Source organism: Opisthocomus hoazin, chromosome 26, assembly GCF_030867145.1.
Source record: "Opisthocomus hoazin isolate bOpiHoa1 chromosome 26, bOpiHoa1.hap1, whole genome shotgun sequence".
Classification (NCBI taxonomy): domain Eukaryota; kingdom Metazoa; phylum Chordata; class Aves; order Opisthocomiformes; family Opisthocomidae; genus Opisthocomus; species Opisthocomus hoazin.
In genome coordinates, this window is record NC_134439.1 from 5,766,084 (window position 1) to 5,790,644 (window position 24,561).

Sequence of the window (24,561 nt, forward strand, 5' to 3'; positions counted from 1 at the left end):
TGCGGAGTGACAGAATGGGGCTGCGGGGGGGGGGGGGCTCGCAGCCCTGCAGAGCCTGCATCCCCCCCTCCTCCTCCTCCTCCTCGTCCTCCATCACTGGGCGTGGTGGGCAATGGGGACCCCCATTCCTCCCGCCATGGCCTTGGCCCCAGGGGGGGTGCGGGCGTCTGTCGCAGCGTCGCAGGGCTCAGCGTGGGGACAAAGACCCCATTGACGGGGACCAGACGGCCTCTCCGGGCGGGACCCCACAGCTGGGGCCCCCTCGTGAAGATTTTTCTCGGCGGGTCCGAGCCCGGGGGCTGGAGCCGAGATGCCAAGGGACCCCCTCCATCGCCCGCCTGCAGCCCCGGTGCTCGGGGCAGAGGGGGTGAGCGGGGAGGTTTCGGGGTTCACCCCGCTGCGGGCAGGGACGGCTGCGCTCGGGGACTCGCCCTCGACGGGGGCAGGGATGGGGCAGCCCCTCCGTGCCCCCCGCAGCCCCATAAAAGCCCCTTTGTCCGGCTGCCTCCGCGCCGCCCTGGAAAAGCCCCAACATGGCTGCGCTGCGCAGAGCTTATTTTTAACATCTCATTAGCATCAGAAAGCAAATTTCCCCCGCTCCCCGGTGACGTTGGGAGCCCCCAGACAAAAGCCCCTTTCTTCCCACCCGCGCGCCAGCGTGGGGGCCCCCGGGGACCCCCGCCCGGCCCCGATGGGTGCCCAGGGCTGGTGGGGTGCAGGGGGTTGAGCATCGCTGGCTCCCGGTGCCGTCTGCCCTGCGCTGGGTCCGAGCCTGGCAGGGTCCCCAGCCGACAAAACGCCCGCTGGGGGGTCACCGCGCTGCTCCCCCAGCCCTGAGCCCCCTCCTTGGCCAGCCCTGCCCGAACCGCGAGGCCGGGCTGAGCCGGAGGTGGGGTACGGGGTGTCCTGTCCCCCCGGCGCGGCACCAGCTCAGGGCTGGACCCTGTCGAGGGGATGGGGGGGGTGCTCTGGCCCTCCTCATCCTCGCTCGCCCCGATGCGCTGGGGAGGATGAGGGGCCGTGGATGGGGAAACTGAGGCACGGCCTGGGGCTGTGCGGGGGGAGCCGAGGCTGGGCATGGGGCCGGGTGCTGGCAGGGTCCCAGCGGGTCACCGGGCCGCGCTGGGCCTGGCACTGGCACTGCCACCAAGCTAACATTTACCCAGGCTGGAAGGCTTGGCCGCCACGCTGGGAAATGCCACGGCCGGGCCGGGGGCCACGAACCCGCTGCTCGTCTGGGGGGGGGACAGCCCGCACCACCCACCCGCTGCCCCGGTGCCACCCAACCCTGGGCACAGCCACCAGCCCCGGCACCCGTGGGAGCTCGGCAGCCCCAGGGAGGAGGAGGAGGTGGGATGGAGGGGAGGGGGGTGGTGGATGGGGAGCTGGGTGGACAGAGGATGGGTGGGAAGGATGAATGGGGCGGGATGGAAAGATGGTGGATGGAGGGATGGATGGATGCCGGGTGGAGGGAGGGATGGAGGATGGATGGATGGATGGATGGATGGATGGATGGATGGATGGATGGATGGATGGATGGATGGATGGATGGATGGATGCCGGGTGGAGGGAGGGTTGGAGGATGGATGGATGGATGGATGGATGGATGGATGGATGGATGGATGATGGCGAGAATGGGTGGCAGCTGGAAGTAAGGATGGATGGGGGGATGGATGGATGGATGGATGGATGGATGGATGGAGGGATGATGGCAAGGAAGACAGTTTGGGGCTGGAAGGAAGGGTGGAGGGGTGAGGAGGTGTGGAAGGATGGATGGAGGGAGGGAGGCTGAGGAGTGGAAGGGGGTGCGAGGGAAAGGTGGGAGGCAGGATGCTGGAGTGGGATGGAGCGATGGAGGGATGGAGGGATGGAGGGATGGAGGGATGGATGATGGTAAGGAGGATGGCTGGGGACCGGAAGCAAGGATGGAGGGGTGAGGAGGCGTGGAGGGATGGATGGAAGGATGGATAGATGGATGGATGGATGGATGGAGGGAGGAAGGGAGGGAGGGAGGGAGGGAGGGAGGGATGATGGCAAGGAGGACAGTTTGGGGCTGGAAGGAAGGGTGGAGGGGTGAGGAGGTGTGAAAGGATGGATGGAGGGAGGGAGGGAGGCTGAGGAGTGGAAGGGGAGGGTGAGGGAAAGGTGGGAGGCCGGATGCCGGGGTGGGATGGAGCGATGGAGGGATGGAGGGATGGAGGGATGGAGGGATGGATGACGGTGAGGAGGATGGCTGGGGACTGGAAGCGAGGATGGAGGGGTGAGGAGGGGTGGAGGGATGGATGGAAGGACGGATGGATGGGGGGATGGATGGATAACAGAGGGATGGAGGGATGGAGGGATGGATGGATGACAGATGGAAGGATGGAGGGATAGATGATGTGAGGAGGACGGTTGGGGGCTGGAAGGAAGGCCGGAGGGGCGAGGAGGGGTGGAGGGATGGATGGAGGGAGGGATGGAGGGGTAACAGAGGGATGAAGGGATAACAGAGGGATGGAGGGATGGAGGGATGGATGAACGACAGATGAAGGGATGGAGGGATGGATGATGGCGAGGAGGACCGCTGGGGGCTGGAAGGAAGGCTGGAGGGGCGCGGAGCGGTGGAGGGATGGCTGGGGGGCAGGAGGGAGGCTGAGGAGTGCGGGGATCGGCGGGAGGCAGGCGGCAGGGGAGGGACCGGGGGGGGGGGGCTCGGGGGAGGGGGTGGGCGGTGGCGGGGCCCGGGTGGGGCCGGGCGGGGCCCCCCCGCCGCCGCTCACATGACGCCGCTGTCGGGCTGCGCCGGGCGGGGGCGGCGGCGGCAGCGAGAGGCGGCGGCGGGACCGGCACCGGCACCGGCACCGGCACCGGCACCGGCACCGGGAGCGGCCCATGGCCCGCGGGCGGCCCCATGGAGCAGGTACGGGCGGCCGGGGGCGGCGCCGACGGGACGGGGACGGGGACGGGGACGGGGACGGGGATGGGTCCGGTCCGGTACCCGCGGGCGCGGCACCGCTGCGGGGGCCCGGGGCTGGGGAACGGCTCCTACCGGGGACCCCGCCCGCTCCCGCCGCGCTCCCCGCCCGCTGCTCGGGGACCCCCTTTTGCCTGCTCGGGTCCCCACCCACCTGCTCCAGCTCCCCACCCCCCCCCAGTGGCTGCCCTGGCAGCACCCCCCTCCCCACCACCTCTGCGTCGCCCACCGGCTTCCCCGGGATCGCCTGCGCCCCCCCCCCCCCCCCCCCTATCAAGTACCAGCTGCCCCCAGATCACCAAAATGGGACCCCCAGCATCACCCACCTGCTCCCCCCTCCAGCATCACCTACCAGCTGCCCCCAGATCACCGACCTGGGATCCCCAGTGCCACCCACCTGCTTCCCCGGGATCGCCTGCACCTCCTGCCCCCCCAGCATCACCTACCAGGTGCCCCCAGATCACCAAACTGGGACCCCCAGCATCACCCACCTGCTCCCCCCTCCAGCATCACCTACCAGCTGCCCCCAGATCACCAAACTGGGACCCCCAGCATCACCCGCCCACTTCAGCTGGGACCCCCCACCGATGCCTGCCCGCTGCTGGGACGCGCAGCCCTGGGGCTGAGCCCCTGCCCACCCTGGTCCCCCATGTCCCATCCCTGCCCCACCAACACTCCCACCGGCTGTGGCAGGTGCATGGGCACCCATGGGTGCTCACCCTGCGCGGGTGCCTGTCATGGGGATGGTTTCTGGCCCCTCACCCAATGTGGAGGGGATGGGTGGCTGGGAGGGGACCGTCCCTGCTCTGCCACAGGTTCCTGTCGCATCCCGAGCTGTGTCTTGCCCCGCTTGCTGCCAGCAGCGGGATTTGGGGAAGGGGTTTCTGCGCGGGGAAGGGGCTGAAGGTGCCGTGGGGTGTCTGCTGTGGGGAGTGGGGCTTGGGGGGGCTCGGGTGAGGCTGTGTCTGTTGGTCTTTCCGCCGTTTCCCCGTCCTGGGGTTCACCAGCCAACGCCTCCAGAAGCCGACCTGGCTGCTGTGCCCAGGCCGGGCTGCGATGTCCGTCCCCGGGGCCGTGGGTGCTCTCAGACCCCCCACGCCATGGCTCTGCGTGGACGGGGGCTGGGGGGTTATCCCCCCTCTGAGCATCTCCCCCCACCCTGCCACTGTGCACCCGGGCGAGGGGTCCGGCTCCCTTCCCGCAGCCCCTGCGCCCCTCGGGCTCTGCCTCGCGGTTTTGCCACGCGCCCCATCCTTCTGGGTCCCAGCGCAGGATTTAACACCCCGTGTGTGCCCCCTCCCCGGGCAGGAGGGTCTGGGGCTGCCGCGGGGGCCAGCGCAGAGCCACCCCTTTGGCCGTGACACGTCCCCAGCACGCAGCGAGCCTTCGCTGCACGTTGGGGGGCCGCGTGTTTGCGACCCCCCCCCCTCGCTGCCCTGGGAGAGGCCGAGGCGTGCGGGTGGGCACGCAGCGTGGGCGAGCACGCGCCGGCGCCTTCGCCAGCCCCGCCGGACCCCCGGGAGCTTGCGTGCATCCGCCCCACCGGAGCGGCGAAAGCCAGCGTGGGGGCTGCACGGGATGCGCTGGCATCCCCGTCCCCGGGCTGCGTCCCCGGCACAGCATCCTCCCTGGGGCTGCGGGCACCCAGCCCTCGGCACCCAAAGCCCCCCCTGCCCGGCGTGTCTCGGGGCTCGCTTTCCCGCTAGAAAAATCCCCCCCTTGCACACATCCAGCTGCAATGCAGAGGAGCTCCCGAGCCTTCCTCGCCGCCCTGGTTGGCGGCGATGCCTTTGGAGGAGCCGTGGCGATTTTAGGCCGTGAGCGGCAGCCGGGTTGGCGTGTGCCCGCGGGCACCCGGGCAGGGCAGGCAGGATCCGGCAGCGGGGGCAGCCTCCCCCCATCTCCCGCTGCGATGGGCCACGGCAGCCGGGGGTGCACGGAGCGAGGGGTCCCTGCGGTACCCCAGTTCCCGGCAGGAATTCGGCCCCTCCCTGATGCGGGATGAGCACGTAAGTCCGCGCCGGCCCCCCGCAGCCCCCCGCTTTGCTCAGCCTCGCTGCTGGGTTTTCCCACCGATCCCATCCCAGATTCCCCCACCCTTGCTCTTGTTTATCCCCAGCCCCGCTGGCGGGCGGGGGAAGGAGGGGTCGGGGCCGTCACCCGTTCGTCTCCCCGTCGCCCGCTCAAAATGGCTTCGCGCCGTGCTGGCTGCCAAGAGGGGAGAGGAGCCCTTGGCTGGGGGGGTGCTGAGCGTGCCCCCGGCTTTCCCACCCGTGCCGCGGAGAGCGGGGTCTGCGGGAGACCCCACCCCGATGGGGCACCCGACGCTGGGGGTCCCTGTCCCCAGCCCCGCTGCCATGGGCAGCGCTTGGTCCCGCTCGGGGAAGCTGGGGCTGAGCGGTGCTGCCGCCGTCTCCTGCTTTTGCTTTTCCTCGTTTTTAATTCGTGGGATGAGGTTCAAATCCATCGCCCAGCCGGGATTCCCCGCTCGCTGCCTTTGTCTGCGGCGCAGAAGCGGCTCCGCAGGGAGCTGCAGCCCGGGCGGGCGGGCGGGGGGCTCGCACTCCCCCAGCCCCGCGTCTCCAGGTTCGGGATTTAGGCCGGGGCGGGGGGCCGGGGGGGCCTCGAGACGTGATGGATCTGCTCGGCTAAGCTTGGCAGCGAGGGGGGCGGCTGCCTTGGCGGCGGGAGCAGGGACGGTGATTTTTGGGTGGGTGGTGACGGAATGGGGTGGGGGTGAGCGGCGGTGGCAGCTCCGGGCTGGGGGACGTGGGGATGGAGGAGCTGGGTGTCCCTGGGGGGCTGCAAACAGGGTCTCGGTGCTGGGGTGGGGCCGGGGGAGACAAAGAGGGCTGGGAGGAGGGAGGGAACATCGGCTGGCTGGGTGCACGGCAGCACCCCGCTCTGTGGGGACCCCCGTGGAAATGCTGCCCCAGGAGTGGGGCTGGGGTTTGGGGGCTCTCCTTGAGCCCCCCCCCCCAACTGTGCACCCCAGAATGGGGGTCACCCCTCCGTGGGGATGGCTGCTTCTCCCTGACCTCGCCCGAGGGTCCTTCCCTGTCTCTGTACTTCACGGGGTGTGGGGGGGGGGATGGTCCAGAGCTGCCACAGCCAGCTCTGGTCACGTCACCTCCCTGGTGAGGGTGGCACTGGGGGGGTCACGTGGAGACCCCGGAGTCCTGGGGTCCACAGCCGGGTCCTGCCAGCAATGGCTCCTCCACACCGGGCTGCTGGCTGGCCCTGGGGGGCTGCTGGGGGGGCTGCAGGCAGGATGTGACCGTGCTGGGGGGACACAACAAGAAGGACCCCCAGGAGCGGGAGCGGGGGGCCGGCGGGCACAGCTGGGGGACAGCTCCGCTCCTTCCCGTTGACCGGCCACTGGGAAAGGCTGGATGTTGGCCATCTCGGCCCTCAGTGCCAGACCCGGCTGGAGGGGACATTTCCTGGACAGTGTCCCCAGAGAGCGGCCGCGGCGGAGCCAGCTGGGCTGGCGAGTCCTGGCGCGGCCGGGCGGGCAGCGGGCGGCTGCCCAGAGCATCCCGGTGGGACCTGGAGCCGGCAGGAGGTGGGCAGCGCGGGGGGCTGGGAACGGAGGGATGCACCATGGGGCCGGGGGTGCTGAGCGTGGGTGGCGGGTGGCTGGGGACGGGGTGCGGGCGTCCGGCTGTGCCCTCGCAGGGAGGAAACGTCCCGTTGCTCGCATCCGACTGTTGGTTCCCTCCAGCTGCTGGGACGGTTCCCGAGGCCGGGGACAGCAGTGGTGGCACCGCTCCCGCGGGTCCCCTTCGGGCGCTGGCATCCGTGCGTCTCCGGAATGCAGCATCCCCCATCCCACCCCCTGTTGCTGTGGGGGCTGCACCCCAGGGTGGTGGGTGCTGCACCCCAGGGCGGCTGTTGGAGCATCCCACGATGGCCGACTGTACTGTCCGCCCGTAGCTGTGTGTCTGCGTGCGGAGGGTGGGCAGCGCGGTGGGAGCTGCCGGCGGGGCGGGACGTGCCCGTAAGCAGGATCAGGCCCCGTGGCATCTCTCCAGCCCCGAGTTCCCGGTGCTGCCGGCGGCTGGGTCATTTATTTTTCCTGGTGGTGCTGAGGTTTCTCCAGGCGCCCGGAGGAAGTCGTTGTTGACACAGACTTTCTTAATTGCGTCGCGGAAAAACTGGCGCTCGGCGGCTGGGTCTGCGTGGCGCGGGCTGGCAGGGACGCGGCGGCTCGGGGGGGGCTCGGCGAGCGGGTCGGGGCTGGCGCGGGCCCTGGGTGCGGGGGCATCGCGGGGACGTGCCGGAGCCCTCGGCACGAGCCCGGCTGCGCCGTGTGCCTGGCGCTGGCGGGAGCGGGAGGTTGTGCGTCCCCAGCGTGGTCCCTGCACCCCGGGGTGCTCTGCGGATTCACCCCTGCGAGCAGCCAGCCCCCGCCGCTCGCCCCATCGCCCCACGCACGGAGCCCTGTTCCCGCTGGGGACCGGGGTGGGGACGGTGACACCCACCGGCAGTGGAGGAGCCACCTTAGGGTGCCGCGGTGGGACACTGGGAGACCACCCCGCTGTGCCCTGACTGAGACCCCCCCTTGGGTTCAGCCCCCCCCCCTTTGGGTTCATCCCTTTTGGCCCCCGGCCAGACCCCAGCTCCAGCCCCGGCACCGCGTCGTCCCCACCCCGTGTCCCCGCGTCCCCGCGGGCCGTGGCCGTCGTTCCTCCCTGGTTTCCTGCTCCTTCTCCCGCTTTCCTGTCCCACGCGGCTCCGTTTCCCTCCCGGAGCTGCCCCGTGCCCCGGCCGAGCCCGCGGTGACTCAGGGCTCGTGCCGCGGCGTCGCAGCCGCCGGCCGCCACCAAAGCGCCTTTGAGGTGCCGTTTGCACCCCGAGACTCAGGTGTGGGAGTTAATTCACTTGGCGCTGCTTAATGATGGCTTCGCGATGCTCCTCTGTGGTCCAAGCGGCCGGACCCGTCCCTCTGTCCCCGTCCCTCTGTCCGCCAGGCCAGGCTCTGTCTGTCTGTCCTGCTGTTTCCCGTCTTCGCCGTTTCCTTTCCCCGTGGGTCTGTGTCAGCCTTTGTCACTCCGTCAGCCCCAAGCCGGGTGTTTCCGTCCCTGTGTCTGCCTGTGCCAGTTCCTGTCAGTCCTGTCCCCCTGTCCTGGCGTTTCCTGTCCGTGTGTCCTTCTGCGCTCCCCTTCCCACATCGCCTGGCCTCGGCCTTGCCCTGCCGTCCCCATCCGGCTGTCCCTGTCCCGCTGTCCTGCTGTCCCTCTGCCCGTTCCCTCTGTGCCGGTTCTGGTCTGTTCTGCTCCCAGTCCCTGTCCCTCTGTCCTGGTCCCTGGATGCCCCTTGCCTGGTCCCAGTCCCTGGGTGTCCCCTGTCCTTCCCTTTCCTGGTTTCTCGATGTCCCTTACCTGGTCCTGGTCCCTGGGTGTCCCACCCCCATCCCCGGGAGTCCCATCCCCATCGCTGTCATGTGTGTCCCTTGCCTGGTCCTGGTCCCTGGGTGTCCCCTACCCATCCCTGGGTGTCCCATCCCTGTACTGGTTTCTGGATGTCCCCTGCCCATCCTGGTCCCAGTCCCTGGGTGTCCCTTGCCGGGTCCTGGTCCCTGGGTGCCCTATCCGTGTCCCTGGGTGTCCCATCCCGGTCCCGGTCCCTGGGTGTGCCATCCCAGTCTCTGGGTTTCCCCCATCCTGGTCCCCGGGTGTCCCCTGCCCATCCCCGTCCTGGTCCCTGGGTGCCCCATCCTCATCCGGGTGCCCCATTCTCATCCCTAGGTGTCCCATCCCTGTCCTGGTTTCTGGATGTCTCGGTCCCCGGGTGTCCCCTCCCCATCCCGGTCCTGGGTATCCCCTGCCCATCCCCGTCCCAGTCCCCGGGTGTCCCTTGCCTGGTCCCGGTCCCTGGGTGTCCCCTCCCCATCCCTGGTCCCCTCCCCATCCAAGTCACTGGGTGTCCCTTGCCTGGTCCTGGTCCCGGGTGTCCCCTGCCCATCCCGGTCCCCAGGTGTCCCCTGCCCAACCCCATCCTGGTCCCTGGGTGCCCCATCGACATCCCTGGGTGTCCCATCCCTGTCCTGGTTTCTGGATGTCTCGGTCCCCGGGTGTCCCCTGCCCATCCCCGTCCCAGTCCCCGGGTGTCCCTTGCCTGGTCCCGGTCCCTGGGTGTCCCCTCCCCATCCCTGGTCCCCTCCCCGTCCCAGTCACTGGGTGTCCCTTGCCTGGTCCCGTTCCCGGGTGTCCCCTCCCCATCCCGGTCCCCGGCTGTCCCCTACCCCTCCCCCGGTGTCCCCGTCCCCCTCCCGGTCCCGGCTGTCCCCCGTCCGTGCCCGCTCTGCTCCCCGTCCCGGAGCCCCGCCGGTGCCGGTCCCAGCCCCGCTGTCCCGGTGCCGGTGGCCGCGTTCCCTCCCGCCGCGCCGCGCCCCGCCTGCTCCCGCCCGGAGGAGGCGGAGCCGCAACCGGGGCCGGGCCAGCCCGAGCCGAGCGGAGCCGAGCGGGACCGTGCGGGGCCGGGCCGGGGCTCGCCGAGCCGAGCCGGGCGGATCCGAGCCGAGCCGGGCCGGGCCGGGCCGAGCCGCGCCCCGATGCATGGGATCGCCTTCTGCCTGGTCGGGATCCCGCCGCCCGCCCCCGCGGTGAGCGGCACTGGGCGGACTGGGAGGCTGTGGGAGAGGGAACTGGGGGGGAAATGGGGGCGCGGGGAGCGGGGGCTGGGGGCCCCGGCGGTGCGGGGGCTGTGCGTGGCGCGGAGGTCTGGCAGCGGGGCTGGGTGCTGGGCGATGCCCGGGCTGCTTGGGGAGCGGGAGTGGGGCCGGAGGGGTCTGGGTGCCCACCCCACGGGCAGAGCCGGAGGGGTCTGGGTGCCCACCCGACGGGCAGAGCCGGAGGGGTCTGGGTGCCCACCCGACGGGCAGAGCCGGAGGGGTCTGGGTGCCCACCCAGCGTGGTGGGGTGGCAGGGCTGAGGTGCCTGGATCTATCCCCGGCACTGGAGGTGAGATCCTGGGGGTCGGCTTCCCCTGCTCCGGGAGAAGACCCCCAAACGCCCACCCGTGTTTGCTCCGGCTCGGCTCGCTCCTTGTGGGTCCGGCCGCTCCGTCCCTGCCAGCTCCTGGCACTGGACGGGGAGCAAACCCCCCCGCAGCTCCCCGAGCTCGGGTCCTGCCCCTACGTCTGGCTCTGAGCAGCCCCCCGGCCTCGAAGTACCACGGGGGTTTGCAGCACCACTGGCCCACGCTGCTGTGGATGCCCCTCCCGTGGCGCGGGCACTGGTGCCAGACTGGAGGGTACTGGGGCAACACTGGTCTCCCCCAGGAGCAGCATGGTGCCAAGGAAGGCCAGCCCAGCCGCCAGCTAAACCCCCATTTCCTGCCCGTTTCGTGCCAAATCCCAGCCAAGGTGTTGGGTGGGGACTGGGATGGGGCTGGGGGGGACCTGGGGTGGGGGTCTGGTGGCGGGGGGCACGCCGGGGTCGTGCCCATGCGGGGCTGCGGCGTCGGACGGGCGCAACGCCTGCCGGTTTGAGCAGAGCTTGCACGTCCTCGCCCCAGAGCTGAATTCGGCCTCTGTTCCTCGGTTCCTGGTTGTTTGAACTCGGCTTCCCCGGCGCGGCGGCGGGGCTCATAACCGGCCTCGCGGGATGAACTGGGCTGTGCGAAATGGTTCGGATATGAGGAGTGCTGCTCACGGCACCGGCTGAGCATTAATCATGGTTTCCCTTCAGATTCCTCCCTGCTTACTCCGTGCCGCGGAGTGCCGGCGTTGGGATTTTCGGGGGGGGGTTCAAGTCTTGAAATCTGCTCTTCTGCTGCATTTTGGGGTGCAATGTGCCCGGTTAGGGGGGGCAGCGCCTGGGGCGTGGGGCTTTGCTGGGTGCCCGCCTCTGCCCCCTGCTCGCTGGGTGATTTGGGGGGGGGGGGGTTATTTAACCACCGCTGCCTCCCCCTGCACGTCCGGGGAGGATGGTGGTGAGGAAGGCGCTTTGCAATCCTCTGGCGAGGATTTTTGTGCTGCGTAAGCAGAAATCCGGCCCGATGGCCGTCCCCGGGGCTGCGTGGCAGGGGCTGCGCCCCACCGTCCCCAACCCTTCGGCCGGCGGCCGCTGCCCTCGTCCCTGCGTGGCTGCTGCCTCCGTCCCTGTTTACCGTCAAATTGAGTTTCTTAAGGCCTTTTTTTTTTTTTTTTCTTTTCTTTTTTTCTTTCTTTCTTTCTGAACCCTGAACTTGAAAGACAGGAAAAGCCTGTGCGTGGGACTGCTGCTGCAATCCCGCCTCGCAAGCGTGAAACCTGGCACTGGGTCGGGGCACGCGGCGCGATGCCGCGCCGGGGTCTGGCTGGTGACATCGGGGTTTTCGGAGCCGTGGGTCCGACCTCGCCACCGCTGTGGTTTTAACCTTGACGGGTGTCACGCGCTGTGCCCGGCCGGGAGCTCTGGCACCCGTCTCTCGCGCCGTGGGGTGATGTGCAGTGTCCCGAACCCCCCCCGGGGCTGGCAGCGCTGCCCGGGTGCCGTCATCGGCAGCGTCAAATGCCAAGGGACCGCTGCCGGGCGTTATTTAGGGCTCGGGGACCGTGGTCTTTGGGGGTTTGACATTGCAAATGTGGCAGGGGGGGACACGTGGTGACAGCTCTGGGTTTGGGGCTGGCTCGCGTGACCCCCACGGGAGTGGGTGCTGCGTGATCGGCTCCCGGCAGCGCTCAGAGCCCGTGGCCGGGGCTTCTCCCCGGTTCGTGTGGAGCCACTCGCTGGGAGAAAGCATGGAGAGGGTGGAGGGGCTGTGCTGGGAAGCCGCCGAGCCCTGGGGATGGCCTTTTATTCTCATTAAAGGGAAAAAAAAAACCCCGATTAGGTTTCAAGTCGGTGCCGTCCCATTAATAAACCAAGTTTGTCTTCAGCGGGCAGCAAGACCTGATTTAAAAAGGAATGGAGATAGATGACCTATTTTAAGCTCTCAAGTTGGAAAATATCGACCTGGCTGCCTCTGGGCCGCGAGCAGCAGGGCCGGCTGCGCGAGCTGCGCCGTGCTGCCTGCTCCCAAAACCCGTCCGGCTTTCCAGGAGCCGGCCCGGCTCGGGGTGCCGCAGGTTGCAAACCGGGGTGGCTGCTTTATACGTCTTTAAAGACGTCTCCGGCGCTGGCTCAGAGCACCCGAAGCGGCTGACTCCTTTTCTGTGGCTGCTTATCCCCAGGATTTCATTAAGTCTTCCCTAATTGCCTGCTCGGGCCGTGCCCGTGCACACCTCTGTGTCGCAAGACCCGCGGCGTCGCGGTCCGGCGCGGCCGGCTCGGTGGGAATCGGCCGCGTTCGGTCTCTGCCGTGCGAAGCCGCGGGGTCCCCAGCCCCGGGAGCGAGTCGATGTCCCCCGGTGGGAGGGTGCCGAGGTGGGGGCTCGGTCCCACTCCCCAGCCGCACTGGGAACAAGCTGGGAGCTGGAGGGCAAAGCGGGAGCTGGGCTCTCCCCAGGGAAAGGAGGTGGAAAGCCAAGGCGAGAGTCGTCGCGAAACGGCCGCCATGAAGCAGTGGTGATGACGGGGAGCGGTCCTGCGCTTGCCCTGGGACGTGGGGGGGGTCCCCTGGCACCCACAGAATGTTCGGGGTTGGAAGGGACCTCTGTGGGTCATCTAGTCCAACTTTTCTTTTTTTTTTTTTTTTTTTTTTTTTTTTTAATATTTTCTTTTTCAAAGCTCGGTGCCCACTTTATAAAAAGGGGGGGGCCCGGGGTCGCCCCCGTATCAACATATGTACGGGGAGGGGGGGCATTTACAGGGTGTTTACACCCACAAGCACTTTCCTCGCTCCAGACTCCTCTGCAGTGAGCCGTGCCCGACCCGGGGTCGGGACCTGGTTCCTGCCAGAATCCCGAGCCCAGGGGCTGGCGTGGCCCTGGGGGGCTGGGTCCCCCCCATGCCGGGCAGCCAGGCAGGTCCCGGGGTGTCCCCCACCCCCCCACCCATGGAGCAGGACCAGCTCTGCCTTAAAATATCGACGGCAGCACCCCCAGACCTGCTGCTGCGCACCCCGGGGTGCGGGCGCGGGGGTGCCCGCAGCAGCCGTGCCCCCCTCCCAGCCCCCCCGACGGCAACAGTGGGTCCCTTGATGGGGCCGAGCGCGTGGGGCAGCCCCGGAACAGGGGGGGGACACGGAGCCGGTGGCTCTGGGGGACAATCGCGCTATTGTGGCACATAGTGGGCTCTTTCTCTGCCGTGCGAGGCGGGGGGCCAGGCTGCGGTGCCAGCGCTTTCGGGGTGAAGCGTGGTCCGCGCCGGGGCTGGCGGTGACTGGTGTGGCACCGGCGGTGGGACGTGGGTGTCCCTGGGTGGGGGGCAGCGGCGGAGGGGAGGGGGGGCCGGTGGTTTGGCTTATGGGTGCACGTGGGCTGCGGAAAAATGTTGTCAAAAGCTGTGGGGTGTAGGTGCTGGGGCCGCAGCGGGGCGGGAGGTGCTGCGGGAGCGTGGCTGTCCCCAAAGCCGTGTCCCCAAAGCCGTCTCCCGTCCTCGCCGTGGCTGGAGGGCGGCTCAGGACCCAGCTCCGCTCTTTCTTTTCACCAGTTGGCAAAGGGTGCGGGATGTCTGTGCATCCCCCCCTCTGAGCATCGCCCACCCCTGTGCTCCCTCCCAACCCTCCCTTGTCCAGGGAGGTGCAAGGGGGGTCCCCCACATGTGTGAGGGGTCCCCGGACCCCACGCCGGGCCCCCGGCCTTGAGCATGGCAGGGGCTGGGAGGCGCAGGCAGCCTTTCCCCTGACCTCCCCGGGTAGGATTTTCCGCCGCAGAGAAGCGGGAGCGGAGCGCAAGGTGCCTCTCGGAGCCGCCGGAGGAAATGGCTCATTGTTAGCCCTGCCGAAAAAAAAGAGAGACCCAAAAAATTGCAATAATGAGGCCAGCTTCTATTTGAGGGTTTCCATGGGAAAAACAGGAAACGGAATCCTGTTACTTTTCTAGGGCTTGCTGCCGATAAGGCTGTTTTTAGGACAGGGCAGAGAATGAGGAGGAGGAGGAGGAGCTGGGGATGAAGGCAGCCCCAGCAGCGAGCCCTCTCTGTCCCGCTTCCCCGTGAGCTGGGAGATAAAACTCTTCCTCGATGTTTCCTCCGGGTCGGTGTTTCCCAGCCTCTCCGGCGTGGAGGGAGTCGGGCCCATCCCCGCTGCGCTCGGACCTGGTGTGGCTCCGGTCGTGTCCCCAGCCCTTGTCCCCTCCTCGGAGCCACCTTCCCCGCCAACACCCTGTGTGAAGGATGAGCCTCGTGGGCTGGGGACCTGTGGGACCCCTGATGGGGGACATGGAGGGGGCTGGCTGGGGGAAAAGGCCATGGGGCTTCGCCGCGGGACGGTGGCACCGTCAGCGCCGTAGGGAGCCGCGGTGTTACCGGGGACGCAGCATCCCCAGACCCACCTCCGGCCATCCGGGCTGGAAGAGCTGCCTGGGGATGCGGCCGTAGGAAACCGTGAGCATCCCCCGGCCCTGACTCTGTCCCCCATGGGTGCCTCCGCGCCGTGGGCTCTCGCCGGCAGAGCGCGGTGCTGGGGGTTCGGGAGGGCTGCACTGGAGCCGCGTCACAGGATCACAGAATCCCAGCATGGTGGGCGTTGGCAGGGCCCTCTGTGGGTCACCCAGCCCAGCTCCCTGCCCAAGCAGGGTCACCCAGAGCAGGCTGCACAGCACCGCGTCCAGGCGGGGCTGGAATATCTCCAGAGAAGGAGACTCCACAGCCTCCCTGGGCAGCCTGGGCCAGGGCTCCGTCACCCTCAGAGGGAAGAAGTTCTTCCTCGGGTTCAGCTGGAGCTTCCTCTGCTCCAGTCTGTGCCCGACATCATGGGGCGCACGAGCCGGCAGCGCGGGCAGGCTCCGTGTGCGCGCACTCGCATCGATGCGGTGGCACCAGCCTGCGTTGTGGCTGCTGGTACGGCTGTGACCGGGGACAGTCCTGCCTGGGGAACCCAGCCGGCGATGCCAGCCGTGGGGGGGACCAGCACAGGCAGAGCCATGCGGCCGGAGAGCCATGGTGGGCACCGGGGCTGGCAGCCTGGCCAGGAGAGGTCGGGAAAGGGGACGAGGCTCTCCAGCCACGTTCCCAAATTCCTCTCGATGTGGCACCAGGGACTCCTGGCTGGGGAGCCGGAGCCCTGCGGAGCTGCTGCCTTGGGACACGGCAGGAACGGAGCCGGGGCCGGCGTCCCCGCTGCGGAGGCTGCCGGGAGGGAGCTCGCTTTGGTCACGCCGGAGCCGAGCGGGGACGGGGCGCGGGCTGACGAGGGGGCTGTGAAGGAGACGCTGTCAAGATAAAGCGTTGGGAAGGAACAAGGCGATTTCCTTCCCGGTGTTCACACCCAGACCGGAGCGGGAGGAACGTCAGAGAGCCAGTTCGCCGCTCCGCTTTCTCCTTGGCATTTGGCTTGGTGTCACCTGGGCAGTGTCACCACCCCCTCCTGACTGCTTTGGCTGATGAGGATGTGGGTGGGGGGCCCTGGAGTGGGGTGGGATTTGGCAGCAGGTCAAGCCGTGCCCTTGGCAGCGCCCGTCCAGCCGCTCGGTGCTGCCAGCCCAGCATCTCCCCCGGGACCCCTGTCCTGTGCCGTCCCCGGAACCGGCTGTGGGGACGGGGAGCCCCACACCGCGCTCGAGCCGTGGGTCCCGGCGCCCGTCTCTGGTTGCTCCGTGAGGTCCGTGGGGTTTGCCTGGGCGCAGGGGTGCTGTGAGCGGCTCGGGGGGTGCTTGGGTGCTGCCGACAGCCGGTTGTGGGGCCGGTGGGAAAAGAGGAGACTGGTGGGCGTCTTGGTGGATGCTCGGGGCAAACCCTGCTGGCATCCCCCCTCCTGGCAGCCAAAAGCCGTCCCGTGCCCAGGATTCCCACCCTGCCTACGGACGGTGCAGCCATCCTGACAAGCCCCTGGGCTGGGATTTGGCACGGGGGCTGCTGGCAGCGCGGGGGGTTACTGGGAGACACTGGGAAGGGTTTCTCTGCGTCACCGAGGTGTTGCTGCCTCCGGTTCCCGGTGATGCTGCTCCCGTGCGGGATGCGCATCCGCTTCCCAGCGGCTCCCAGCCCACCTTCGTCCCGCTCCCTGGGGGACGCAGCCGTGCCGGGGCGGGGGCATCCCGAGGGATCGGGGGGCACGTGCCGGCAAGGAAGCGCACCCCCAAATCCCCGCTGAGCCGCAAAGCTCCTCAGCCCTGGGTTGGGTTAAAGAGAATTAAAATGCTTTCTCCTGCGGGGCGGTAATCCCGGGGGCTGGGGCGATGCCGGGGGGGCTGCCCAGCTGCTCCCGGCGCGGTCACCTGCGTGCTGCCCCCCGTTCTCCTGCCACCGCGTCCCGTGGGCCGGGTCCCGCCGTCGGAGCATCCCTGCTCTGCCCGGGGCGTGGGGGTGGGTGCAGGCAGCCCCTGCCTGCGGGGAGCATTGGCCTTGGCTCCCTTTTGGGGTGCTGCCTGCCCAGATGCCGCCTGAGCTGGCTGGGACCGAGGGGTGCAGGTGGGACCCCCATGCGCCCTTCCCCGCCAGGACCCGTTGCAGGTGGGAGCGGGCAGCAGCTTGGCCATATAAGGGCTGGAAATCGGTTATTGTCTCAACATGGCTTTCTCCTCCCTGAAAATCCTATTAAACATCATTTTTCTGACCCTAATCTCAGCTTGCCGTGCGGGAGGGATTAGCGTGTGGCCCCCGCCAGCCCTGCCGGCTCCACGCTGGAGAAACCTCCTTCCCTCCCGGAGAGCGGTGCCGGAGGAGGGAGGCTGGGGCCGAGCCCAGCACGCCGTGGTGGCGGCAGGACCCGCAGCTGCCTGTCCCCTGTGTCCCCTCTCCCTCGCCCGAAGCGTGACGTTACCCTCGCTGCGTGCCAGGGGTTGCGATGGCCGCGCTGGCAGGGACCCGCGGCCGCAGCTGCCGGGGCTGGGACATGGGGGGATGTCACCAGGGTCCGAGTGGGGTGGGAGAGCAGCAGCTACGGGGCAGGATGCAAAGCAGAGACCCCCCCCACCCCGGCGAAGGCAGGCAAAGGGGCAGTGCCACCTTGGCGGGGCTCCGCCGTGCCTCAGTTTCCCAGCCGGTGGGGCTGGGGAGGGCGATGGCGGCGGCGTGGGTGCCCGTCCCCGCGCCTGCCCCGGCGTGTCGGCGGCGGTGCATGCCGGGAGCGCGCTGCCTTCCCCCTTGCTCCCGTTTGGCTGCGTATTTAGGACACTCCTGTGCAAAACACGAGTATTTTGGAAGGCGTCCAGGCCCGCTCGCATTCCTCGGGGTGGAATCTGCCCCCGCCAACGCCGCCTGACCTTTCCCGCTTTGGGCTGCGGGAACAACCCTGGGGCCCCATCCTGCCTTCAACCCCCCCCCACCCCGGGGGCTGGGGACCCCTTCCCCAGCCGGCCCCTGCACCCCCGGGCTCAGCGCTGCCAGGGAAGGCGTGAGTGGAGGTTGCAGGATGAGACCCCGCCATCCCTGGTGCTGCTCCAGCTGCCCCGGGACCCCCCAGCCGTGGCAGGGTCTTCTCTCCCTGCTCTCCCCCCCCTTTCAGCTGGGAAGCGAAGCCCCCCCGGCGCTGCTCGCACTGACGGCCGTGCCAGCCCCATCTCGCTGCTCCGCAGGCTGCTGGCCCCAGGGTGCGGGGCTGTCCCCGGGGTGACTCCCGCGGGAGACCCCCAGCACACGCACAGGGGACCTCGGGGTGGCTCCCATGGGAGACCCCCGGCACACGCACCGGGGACCTGGGGGTGGCTGCCGTGGGAGACCCCCGGCACACGCACCGGGGACCTCGGGGGGTCCCAGGGAGACCCCCGGCACACGCGCCAGGGACCTGGAGGTGGCTGCCATGGGAGACCCCCAGCACATGCACCAGGAACCTCGGGGTGGCCCAGGGAGACCCCCGGCACACGCGCCGGGGACCTTGGGGTGGCCCAGGGAGACCCCCAGCACACGCACTGGGGACCTGGGGGGGTCCCAGGGAGACCCCCGGCACACGCACTGGGGACCTGGGGGGGGGTCCCAGGGGACGATGGCAGGGATTTGGCTCCCACATTTCCCCGTCGCCGCTTCTCCCAGGGTTGCCGGTGCGGAGGCAGCGGGGTGGGGTGCCATGGGGTGCGCTGGGGGTGCGCAGCTGGGTCCCTGGGGACGCGTTTGTCCCCGAGCCAGTCGAGCCAGACCCCTGGCAGGGCTTGGGGCAGGTGCTGGGGCTGTTTCGGGGCAGAGCTGTGGCGCTTTGGCCAGCGTGGACGTGCCGAACGCCGAAGCACTGCCAGCATGCCGGGGGTCCGCGTGGCGTAGCACCCCCGGGACTGTCCCCTCGCTGGCACCCGGTGCCAGCCTGGCTGGTGACTGGGGGAACTGGGTGCATGGCACGGTACTGGCGAGCTGGTCCTGCTGATGGGGTGGAGGGGGGCAGAGGCGAGGAGGGGGCTGCAGCGAGCGGGGCGGCCGGCCCCAAGGCTGCGGGCTGCAATCCCAGCAATGCCCGGCATTTCCCCGGCGCGGCCGCACGTGCCTCTCCTCGGCCTCCAGCACGGCAGGAATGCGGCGTGGGACCCCCTGGTGCGGGATGGGGACAGGCAAGGGTTGGGGGGGGACGCTGCCCACCCGCAGCCCCTGCCCGGGCCGGGTTCCTGCGGGCGCAGGGCTCGCCGAGGTGCTGCTGTTTGCCTTGTTCCCCCCGTGTTCTGGGTGCCGCGGTGGAGAGCGGCACGGGGGGTGTGAAGGGGGTGCGGAGTGGACTGGGGAAGGGTGGTTTGTCCCCCTGGGCACCAGTGACAAGGGTGATTTGCCATCCCTGCCTGCAGGCTCAACACTGGGGAGCTGGGGTTGAACCGAGGGGGCTGGTGGCTCTGTGCCCAACGAGGACCCCCTGTGCCTGCAGCCCTGGGCATCCCCAAAATGGGAGATGAGGCTGGGGGGGGGGCTCTTGGTTCAGCTCCTGGTGGGAAGCGTCCTTGGAGCCACCACCACTTGCTTTAGGCACTGAGCAGGGAGGCGGGGGGCCATGTCGGACCCGGGGGGCTTTATCTGTCCCCAAAGGGGCTGTGCTGGTCCCCGGGGGGGCTGCACCAGCAGAGCCTGGGGCTGGATACGTGTCCCCGCTGCGTGGGCTCTGCGGGGTGCTGGGGACAGAGCGGGGACCGGGGGTGTCTCTGACCCCCCCGGCTGCCCCCTTGCAGAGCCCGGTGGTGGCTCGGCTCGTGGGCGAGCAGGGGGGGGACACTTTCCACACCCACAGGCTGTCCCCCTCCCTGTCCCCGGCATCGCCCGGTGCGGAGCGAGCGGAGGAAGGAAGGAAGGGGCCGGGAGGAGGGAGAGGAGGAAGCGGGGAGGGTGGGATGCTGCCCGGGGTGATGGAGGAAGAAGGGGGCGGATTGAAAAAAAAAAAAAGAAGAAAGAAAGAAAGAAAAAAGGGAAAGTCCGGGCAAAGTGACACCGCAGGCGGCGGGGGCTGGCTCGGCGTGGGGAGCGGTGGGCTGGGCGCGCTGATCCCTGCCAGCAGCTGGAGCCCAGCCAGGACATGCGGCCACCCACCCTCTGTCCATCCCTCCATCCATCCCACCCTCCATCCATCCTACCCTCTGTCCATCCCTCTGTCCATCCCTCTGTCCATCCATCCCTCCGTCCATCCCTCCGTCCATCCCTCCATCCATCCCTCTGTCCATCCCTCCGTCCGTCCATCCCTCCGTCCATCCCTCCGTCCATCCCTCCATCCCACCCTCTGTCCATCCCTCCATCCATCTCTCCAGCTCACCCTCTGTCCGTCCCTCTGTCCGTCCCTCTGTCCATCCCTCCGTCCATCCATCCCTCTGTCCATCCGTCTATCCATCCTTCCATCCCACCCTCCATCCATCCCTCTGTCCATCCCACCCTCCGTCCGTCCCTCCGTCCATCCCTCTGTCCATCCCTCCATCCATCCTACCCTCCGTCCATCCCACCCTCGGTCCGTCCCTCCGTCCATCCCTCTGTCCATCCCACCCTCCATCCCTCCCTGTGTCCATCCTACCCTCCGTCCGTCCCTCCGTCCATCCCACCCTCCGTCCGTCCATCCCTCCGTCCATCCCACCCTCCATCCCTCCCTCTGTCCATCCCACCCTCCGTCCGTCCATCCCTCTGTCCATCCCACCCTCCATCCCTCCCTCCGTCCATCCCTCCCTCCGTCCATCCCACCCTCTGTCCGTCCCTCCGCTGCCGCCCGTCGCGCCGGGGCCGTGTCACTGGCGGGGGGGTGCGAGCGAGCGAGCGTGAGCAGCATCGCCGGGCTGGGAGCACCGCGCCTCGCCCGAGCCATGCGGGACAGCGCAGCCGGCCCCGCAGCGGCCCCCGCAGCCGCCCCCCGCCGCCCAGCTGCCCCAGCCGGGGGCCGAAGCCGCTGAAGGAGCCGGTGAGGCCATGGCTGTGCCGGCCGCCAGCTGAGACCCAGCACCGCTGCGCGTCGCCGACCGAAGCCAGAGCCGGACCGCGGCCGGATGGTGGAGGAGAGCGCGGGTGGACGTGAGCGGGGGTCCCGGTGGGTGCTGCGGGGTCCCCCCCGGCCCCCGCCAGCCCCCAGCCCCATGGCAGTGGTGAGCAAGAGGCTGTGGAGCGTGGAGCGAGCCGGGAAGGGCTGGCGCTTGGAGCGTGCCGTCGGCGTGGACTGCAGCTCGCCCGAGCCCCGCTGCATCTGGCTGAGCAGCCTGCGCCGGCTCGCTGCCGCCCCGGAGCTCCGCGGGCCCCCGGCCCCCCGCACCCACGGGTGCCACCGGGTGAGACCCCTGTGCCGGAGACACTGCGTGTCGCGCCTTGGTCGGGGGGGTGGGATGCTTTGTGGGGGGATGGGGGTCTCCCCCGGTGCGGGGTGGGGGCTGGCTGGGGCTGTCACAGCTCCCCGCAGCCGTGTGTCCCCTTCGACCCCTCCCATGCTGCGGGCTGGGGGTCTTGCGGTGCTGGTGGCCGCGGGTGCGTTGCCTCTGCTGTGTCGGGGAGGGGGGACGGATTGTACCCCCCCCCAGGAGGGCTCTGCGGGATGCGGGGAGAACACCCCTTCGTTCTGCAGGAGCGGGGCGCCGGTGAGATCTCCCCGTCCTGTCCTGTCCCTGTGGGGGGAGCGGGGTGGCACGGTGACATGGGGTGCAGGGACGCGCTGGGGGGCAAGGGGCTGTCTGGGTGCGGGGGTCCGGGCGGGCAGCGTGCCCAGCCCCGGGCTGTCACAGCCGCTGGCACAAGCCGTTGGAGCGAGGGGGTCCCCCCGTCCTCGCTGCCCGCAGGGGGGGGGCCGGGGGAGCCAGGCTCAGGGGCAGGGTGAGGGTGGGAACCGTGAAAATAAACGGTGAAAATAAAGCCGAAAAGGCAGGAGGTCACGAGCCCCCTGAGGGGAGGGGAGACGGGGCGCGGGGGACAAATGGCTGAGGTGACAAATCTGGAGCATCCGTGAGCCGGCGTGGGGGATATCCGAGCCCACAGCCGGGGGGCTTTGGGCTGCAAAAAAGCTGCGAGCTGGGATGGGTGGAAAAGGGAAACTGAGGCACGGCGGTCCGGGATGGTTTGCTCTGCCCACCCCCTTTGCAGGGTCTCCCTGGGTCTCTGCAGTGGGTGATGTCCTCCGTGGGGCTGGGGGGGACGAGGGGGAGGTGGGCTCCAGAGGGGGAGAGGCACCGCGTTAAGGCTGTGGAAGTCCTAAAGGAGACTTAAGCGGGGTCAGGGTGCTGGGTCCCTACGGGGCGGGAGCGTTCCCAGGGGATCCCTGCTCTGCCGTGAGTTGTGGGACCTTGGGACGGGGACAGAAAGCAGCCTGGGGATGTTGTTTGCGATGCAGGTGTCTGCTTTTATTTGGCAGTAAGGCCAAATTTGGGGTCTGGGGGATCACCGATGCTGTAATGGGTGCACCACAATTGGGGGGACGTGTCCCCGTGTCACGGGCGCGCCGGAGCCGTGGCCACGGCTCCGGCGCGCCCGTGACACGGGGACACGTCCCCATCCCCGGGGGTCGGTGCCACCGTTCGCGTCTCCACCGATCCTTCCCTCTCTGAGGCTTGTCTGCGCCGGTTAAAATCAGCGGGGCACATTCAGCTGTCAGCTTAAAAATAATCCGGCCGACACAATGGAGGGCGCAGATGGGGACGGGTGCCGTGGCCCGGGGGCGAAGGGGTTGGGGGGTGGAGGGGGGGTCCCTGTGGGAGTTTGGGGTGCCCGCTGCCATCTGGTTTCGGGTCACCGGTCGAGGCGTGTGCGGTGCAGGGTGGGTTTGGGGGCTCATGGGGAGCTTTGCCCCCCACTCTGTGGTGCTGGTAGTGGGGTTTTCTGGTTCTCCCGTGCTGGTGCTCGGAGCTTCGCCGCTCTCTTTATGTTTTGGGGTATCGGTGGTGGGTGCGGGCACCCAAAACCCTCGTACCCCCCCTCCAGGTTTGCTCCAACGATGATGGAGCGGGTCCATGGGTGCCATGCCAGGGTGGGCTGCAGTGCCAGAGCCGTGCCCTCTCCACGGGGACCATATCCCCAGGGGGACGGGACCCCCAGCCCCACCTGCAGCCGGGCCCCACGCGGGACGTGCCGGCACGGGGGGGTGCAGCCCAACCCCGCTGAGCTGCCGTCAGATTTCCCCACCGGCAGCGAAAAGGCCCACTCAGCACGGGCTCGGACAAAGGCTTTTTGTGCCTCGTCCCTTTGTGCGTCCCTCTCGCCTCCCCGCTCCCCGGCCATCGCTTCAACCCAGACGGCGCCTGAATTTTAACACCCTCGCCCCGGGACGGGCTGGCGCTGGCTGCCGCAGCGGGGAAGGAGATGGCACCCGGGCAGGACGCTGGCAGATCCCCTCCCGCCCGGCTGCCGCTGCGCTGCGTGTCCCCTGCCTGCTCCCAGGTTGCCGATTTCTCCGGTTTTAGCGGAGCTCGGTGCTGCCGGGACATGGGGCAGGGCCCTCTGCTCCCTTCGGCCACAGGGATGCGCAGCCAGATGTGCAGCCAGATGTGCAGCCACGGAGAGCGGCAACGTCCCTCGCCGGGGCTGTGCTAAACCCTCCCAAACCCCGCCAAGGTGCCAGGATTCCCGCTGTCTCCCCAAGCTCCCTGCCTGGGCGCCAGGCGAGATGCCCGTGGCTGCTCCGGCTCTGCCGTGGCCCCCGTTCCCCCTCCTGCCACCGGCACCGGGGCCGCGGGACGGAGCCACGGCCCCTTGGCCCCATCTGCTGCTCCAGGCAGCGTCCGTTGCCAGAGCCCGACTCGGTGCCAGGTCCCTGCCCCGTCTCGGGGAGCATCACTCATCCAGCCGCCTCCCGGGCGGCTCTTTCCGGCTTGCCCGCGGTTATTACCGCGGCGTCATCGGAAGGGGATCTTTTGTCCCCAACTGCCCCATCCGCCCCCATCTCTCCTCCTGCCGCGCTGCCTCCTGGGTCCCATCCGGACCCCCAGGCACAGCTCATTTCCCGCTCTTTTTTTTTTTTTTCTTAAATTTCCTTTCCATTCGTCTTCTCCCAAAAGGTCCCATGCGAGGAGTCTCTGGGGATGCTGGTGGGGTGGTCTGTGGGGGCTGGAATTTGCTGCCATGGGGCCGGGAGCAGGGAGGGTGTTCCGAGGAGCGGAGCGGCTTTTCCAGCAGATTTCAGCCCCCAGCTTGGGGCTCTGAGGGTGCTGGTGCGGGGGCTGACTGCTTACACCCCCCCCTCCCAGAAGTGACATCTTCCTCCTCGTCCCCAACAGCCGACGTCGGGCCGGAGAGATGGGGCATCCCCCAACGCCAACGCACCCCCGGAGGGGCCCTTCCCCTGGGTGGGCCCGAAGACGGTGGTGCTGCGGAAGAGCTCGCAGGGGGGGTTCGGCTTCACCCTCCGCCACTTCATCGTCTACCCCCCGGAGTCGGCGGTGCACTCCAGCACCAAGGTAGGGCTGGGAACTGGGGGGGCCACGGGGACCCCCAGGGCTGCTGGAGAGGGGCTCCGAGGTGCCGTGGTTGGGGGCAGGATGCTTGTTTATGGGTCGCGGGGGTCTGGGGAACCACGGAGTGGACCGTCCATCATCTGCCTCGTTGGGGTGTCTGGGGCTGCGCGCACCCATGGGTGGCCCTGCGGTGGAGGAGCCCCTGGAGCGGCTGGGAGATGCGCTCTGAGCGAGCAGCGAGTCGGCAGCGTCTCCGAAGATGTCCCAGAGCCTTTCGGCGGGGGACACGGCTGTCTGCGGGAACGCAGAGAATCCCTCGGCTCTGGGTGACAGCTCCGGCGTCCCCGGGAACGGCAGGAAAAGGCTCTTCAGAGCCCCCGAGGCCCGGGAGAGACTTGGCGCAGTGGGACACGCTCGAGCTGAAGTGAACCACACGTGGCCACTGTGAAGCCAAGCCTGGGAGCAGGTGCTTTGGAGGATGCTGTTCAAGCCCTTCGTCGCATCCCTCCTCCTCCTCCAACCAGCATCAGCTCATCCCCTTGAGTGCCGGGAGGTGCCCGCAGTCCTTGCCCAGCGAGGGCACGTGCCCAGTCCCACCAGTGCTCACTGCCTCTACTGCAGCAGGTTTTTGGCTCCCAGTTTCCTGGCTGTCAGCAGGAGGCTTCAGGCTGGATCTGCCCCGGGACCCGGTGGCCCCGGTCGTGCCTTGGCTCAGCTGCAGCCTGGACCCTTCCCAGGGGGGAAACCTGATGAGGTTCGACAAGGGCAAGGGCAGGGTCCTGCACCTGGGGAGGAACAACCCCAGGCACCAGTACAGGCTGGGGCGGAC

At 69.0% G+C, this 24,561-nt stretch overlaps 1 protein-coding gene across 5 annotated transcripts in view; it reads left to right on the plus strand.

Annotated features, from left to right (window-relative positions):
• Nucleotides 1-2,813: 2,813 nt before the first annotated feature.
• ARHGAP23 (Rho GTPase activating protein 23) overlaps nt 2,814-24,561 on the plus strand; it is a 39,964-nt gene continuing 18,216 nt past the window's right edge. For 4 of the 5 annotated variants that reach the window (XM_075443625.1, XM_075443628.1, XM_075443629.1 and 1 more), the window contains exons 1-2: nt 9,445-9,560; nt 23,556-23,735. In XM_075443625.1, the coding sequence (XP_075299740.1) occupies nt 9,510-9,560; nt 23,556-23,735 (231 nt within the window). In that variant the 5' untranslated portion in view covers nt 9,445-9,509. Of the gene's footprint in view, nt 2,900-9,444; nt 9,561-23,555; nt 23,736-24,561 lie in introns of those variants that run through there. The other variant, XM_075443627.1, reaches the window with a different exon arrangement.